The sequence below is a fragment of the Erinaceus europaeus genome, chromosome 10, assembly GCF_950295315.1.
Source record: "Erinaceus europaeus chromosome 10, mEriEur2.1, whole genome shotgun sequence".
NCBI lineage: Eukaryota > Metazoa > Chordata > Mammalia > Eulipotyphla > Erinaceidae > Erinaceus > Erinaceus europaeus.
In genome coordinates, this window is record NC_080171.1 from 7,481,913 (window position 1) to 7,487,306 (window position 5,394).

General features: G+C 40.1%; 1 protein-coding gene across 1 annotated transcript; it reads left to right on the forward strand.

Moving 5' to 3' along the window:
- The first annotated feature begins 236 nt into the window (after window positions 1-236).
- Window positions 237-1,199, forward strand: LOC103107400 (olfactory receptor 13C7-like). Its single transcript, XM_007516190.1, has one exon. It carries the CDS (start codon window positions 237-239, stop codon window positions 1,197-1,199), a length of 963 nt encoding a protein of 320 aa, XP_007516252.1.
- Window positions 1,200-5,394: the final 4,195 nt, after the last annotated feature.

Below are 5,394 nucleotides of genomic sequence, written 5' to 3' on the forward strand. Positions count from 1 at the left end.
GGGGAACTGTGGACTCCTTCTTACAGCTCAAATGTCAAGGTGAGCTTAACATAGAAGACTGTAACATGGACTTGTTCATGCATCCAATGATCAATCTGTATTAACCGTTCTTCTAGCGTTTGCCAACCGTTAGGCAAGCTACATACAGATGTAAACAACGTATAAAAATAGCGTTATAAAGATTCACATGTATTCTGGCTGCTGCAGAATTCCTGCTGGTGAAAGAAAACACTATTATGGGGAAGACTAATCAGTCTTTCGTGACAGAATTTGTCCTGTTGGGGCTTTCTGACTACCCAGAGCTGGAGGCTATTTACTTTGTTCTAGTCCTGTGTATGTACCTAGTAATCTTGCTGGGAAACGGAGTGATAATTATCGTCAGCATTTGCGATTCCCACTTGCACACCCCCATGTACTTTTTCCTCTGTAACTTATCCTTCCTGGACATCTGCTATACCAGTTCTTCTATTCCACTTTTTCTCAGCAGCTTCGTAACTTCCAAGAAAACCATCTCCTTCCCCGGATGTGGAGTGCAAATGTTCCTGTCATTTGCTATGGGAGCCACAGAATGTGTCCTTCTAAGCATGATGGCTTTTGACCGCTACGCGGCTATCTGCAATCCTTTGAGATACCCCATCATTATGAGCAAAACTTCTTATGTGCCCATGGCTGCCGGGTCCTGGTGTGCAGGGGCTATCAATTCTGTGCTGCAAACTTCTCTTGCGATGCGACTTCCTTTCTGTGGGGATAATGTCATTAACCATTTCACTTGTGAAATCTTGGCTGTCTTAAAATTGGCCTGTGCTGATATCTCGGTCAATGTCATCAGCATGGTCGTAGCTAATATTATTTTCCTCGTGGTTCCAGTACTTTTCATTTTTGTTTCCTATGTTTTCATTCTCTCCACCATCCTGAGGATTCCTTCTGCAGAGGGGAGGCGCAAAGCCTTTTCAACCTGTTCTGCCCACCTAACGGTTGTGATTATATTCTATGGGACCATCCTCTTCATGTATGCAAAACCCAAGGCTAAAGACTCTTCTGGTGTAGACAAAGTACAAGTCACAGACAAGATCATTTCCCTCTTCTATGGAGTAGTGACACCTATGCTCAACCCGCTCATTTATAGCTTGAGGAACAAAGATGTGAAGGCAGCTGTGAAAAATATCTTATGTCAGAAACGCTCTTTCGAGGACATGTAAATCTTTACTCTGAACACGGGACTATTTCTCACCTGGAGTTTCCAAAAATAAGTGTGTGATAGAAGTAATATGAACTCCTGAGATTTTCATTTTTCTGTTCTAGCTATTTAATTTTGAGAAAAACCCACTACTGTTTAACTTGTCCTTTTAGGTCTTCACTAAGGAGAAATGGATTCAATCTATAGGAATAGAATTCATGTCCAAGCCACCCATCTGCTCATCAATAATAGAAATGATGTCACAGATTATTGAGTTGATAACCTGATACAAGGAGAATTACTATATTTTACTAGCTTGACCTATTACCATTCAGTTTTCTGGTTTCATGTCTTTCTTGACATGATTAAGTTGAAAATACCTGGCTAAGGATCAGAGGGCTACATGAATTCAGAATTTAATAATTCAGAATGGTATGGTCTTCTGTCACAGAAATAGAGGGGTGCGTATGGCACTAGGTCCCTGGCTTGCTTCTACGGCGTAGGTGCCCTAAATCACTTGATGTTGAATTCATTAAAACAATCAAACAAACAAACAAAAAAGGATTCTTAGCAAGAAACTTCCAACTTTATCTCTATTACTTAAAAAAATTAAAAATATATTATCTTTATTTATTTATTGAATAGAGATAGCCAGAAACTGAGAGGGAAGGGGATTATGGAAAGAGAGAGAGAGAGAGAGAGAGAGAGAGGCTACTGCAGCACTTCTTCACCACTTGCAAAACTTTCCCCTGCGATGGGGACTGGGGACTGGAACCTGGATCCTTGTGCGTTGAAACATGTGCACCTAGCCAGGTACACCATCACTCAACCTCTCTTAAGTACTTAAATCACTTTTTCTATAAAATGTAAGTTTTCCCTGCATTCATAGTCACTTATTCCTTCATTTAAGGGTTCAATCAACCAAGAGGATACCAATTTTGGTGAGGGCATTAGGTAGCTCTTGGTGACATATGAAAGCCAAACAACATGGAAACAACCAAAATATGGTCTGGAGGCATGCAGTCTTGTGCAATACAGACTGACACATAAATGAGGACAAAATAGTAAATGGTAGTTATTCCTATACAAATACATAAGAGTATAGCTTTCAATGTATTTGGAGAATAGAGGGGATGATATTTAAAAAAAAAAAAAAAACACTGTTGGGCTTGTGAAAGAGCCCACTTGCATAGTCCATGTACATGATTCAGACTTAGCCTGGCCTCCACTTCATTAGAGGAAGCTTTGATGCAGTGGTATCTATCATCTATCTATCATCTATCTATCTATCTATCTATCTATCTATCTATCTAATCACCTATCATATATCTATATATCATCTATTATCTATCTGTCATCTACCTAATCTTTATCTATCTTAAAACAAATAAAATAAACATATATAAGTAGAATTAGAGAAGAGAGAAAAAGGGCAAAATCAAATTTAGGGGAACCTTTGATACTGGTGTGTTTCTCTTGCTAATCTCTGTAAAGATGTACAATATTATTTAAGATATTTGTTAGCAGATTCAGTTTATTTTTCAGACTTATCATACTTCAACTGCCCATATGGATTTTGGGACTATGTATAAGCTTGATAGAGCTTAGGGAGAACTACCCCCATCCTTGGATGGGGGTCTGAGAAGATACCCTCTTGGTGAGTCTCTCTCAACCGAGGTGAGCATAATGGGGGAAACTCAGACTTGGTTCTTTCCTTCTTGACTCTCAGGCCCACAGAAACCCCAGTACTTCTCCCCATTAACTGCAGGCCACATGGCCGCCTACTTTAAGATTCACTTACTCAAAGTCACCTTCTGATCACAGAAGAACACACCTTATCACACACTCCTAGCAGTTCCCTTTAATGTCCTCAATTTGCATCAAACCTTGCTTATCTTCTCTCTATTTTGCCTTAACTAGTTCAATCCCTCTCCCCCTTCAAACGCCTTTGGGTAATTAAATGCCTGCATCAGGAGACTAATCATCTTGACCTTTATGTATCTGCATCAATTCTTGTCATACCAGCCCCCTACCATAGGGGCAAGCCGACCTTTAAGAAACCTGTAATTTCTGATATATTTCAATAATAATTCCCTTTGTTTGGTTTTCTCTTTAACTCATGCCCACCTGCTAATAAAGGAGTTGTGAGCATGCTGCAGTCTCCCCGGTGTCTTTACTCTAGAAAGGACTGGTCTGTTACCTTTCCCCTGGAGATCACCCCGCCAGAGACCCCGACACATATAATGGGCAAATTTAAAGGGAGTCCCTCGTAAAGTCTGGTTGCTAAAGTTTTGCTTTATGGGAATATGTAAAACCCCCTTGGAAGGGGGAAGATCCTAGGAAGGAAAAAGACCATCTTCGTTTGGCTGAAGTGGAAAAAGCAGTTCTCCCCAAGTGGTCTTGTGCAGAAGAATTCTCCAGACAGAAAATAGCACTGAAAGTTTAGAATAATTGATCTTGAGTTGTGTTGTTGGTGTAGTGGCAGGAAAAGAGGGCTTGAAGATAAATTATTGGCAACTTTAGTTCAATATCTCCACAAGTTTGAGGCTATCTCTGCTCACTGGAATCCAGGAGTGTGCATTACGGTTACAGTGTAGAAGTCAGGTCTCTGATAATCCTCATCCCATATCCTGTTCTTCCCTGGTCTATTTTTTTATACCCCAGATTTCTGTACAAATATGATAAATGGTTTGCCTCTTACTGATAAATCTTGCTGATCAATGGCTGTTTCATATTCCTTGGCTGGCCACTAAGTCTTACCTCACCTCCCTTCCTGTAAGTTTCAGTGTAAGAGACCTCTACAGATACTTGGCACTTGTATTTCCATCCTGACTGGATATTGTACTCAGTTTATCTAACAATATTTTTTACTTAAAGTTTTATGTTAGTGAGTAGAAGTTGCAGCAAATAAAATGGATATAACAAGAGCAGAAATATTCCACAGGTTAAATCAACCTTCCAGGCTTTTCCAGAATGACTCTGACATATGGATACTAATTTATAATATCCTTTGCATTCTGTAGTGATTTTTCCTTAGTGGATGATCTTACCAACACCTATGTCTTAGAGAAAAAAAAATGCCTGCTTTTCATGTAACATTGTCTGTTTGTACTGTCTTGTTTGGGATAGTGCTGTTTTAACATTTTATATAGTACAGACAGGCAATTTCATTCCTTGTGTTTACAAGGTTCTTTCAGTCTTTTCTCCTCTGCTCTTTTCCTTTTAAACTTGAGATTAAACTTCTCCAGCTATTCAGTCTAAGTTTCCAGTTCACTGACTAGTCACTAAACTCTTCCCTCCATCCCGACATAGCTTTTCCTATTTGTGCTTACAAATATATTTGTTTATGAGATTGTAAAGAAAATGGTAAAGTTACATATTCAAAGAGTGTGTACTATGTCTGAATTCACTCATTCACTGAGCCTAGCATCATAATTATTAAAATTCAGCTTGAATGAGTCACTTGGTCAATATGAGGAACTTCTCCAATGAAACCATTTATATGAACACATTAAAAAATTAAAGTTATGGGGTTTGGGCAGTAGCATAGCAGGTTAAGCACACGTGGTACAAAGAACAAGGACCAGCCCAGGCCTCGGGCTCCCCATCTGCAGGGAGTCGCTTCACAAGTGGTGAAGCAGGTCTGCAGGTGTCTGTCTTTTTCTCCCCCTCTCTGCCTCCCCTCCTCTCTTGATTTCTCTCTGTCCTATCCAACAACAGCAATAGCAATGACAACAATAATAATGACAACAACAAGGGTAACAACAAAAGCAACAAAATGTGGAAAATGGCCTCCAGAACAGTGGATTCCTAGTGCAGGCACCAAGCGCCTGAAATAACCCTGGAGGCAAAAAAAAAAAATTAAAGGTAAAGACACAGGGAGCTCAGCTGAGGGATAGACACACAGGGGGGGTTTCAGCTGAGGAGCCCACAAGCCAGAATGCCAAAAAGCCCCTAGCTTGTGAATGGACTAGCCCTGGAAAACTAAGGTCTTAAATATCCTCCTTGGATGGGGGTGTACACTCTCTTCTAAGGAGCCCAAGGAGCTAGGGGGCATCATGCAAGCAAAAGGGTACATTCCAAACCTTTATCTAAGTCACACATTCCAAAGCAGAAGGGCACATTCCTGACCTTTATCTCAGCAAAGCAGGTAAACAGAAGCAGAATGAGCAGGAACATTCAAATTTAAACTGTCACATAAACATTAATTTGCATCA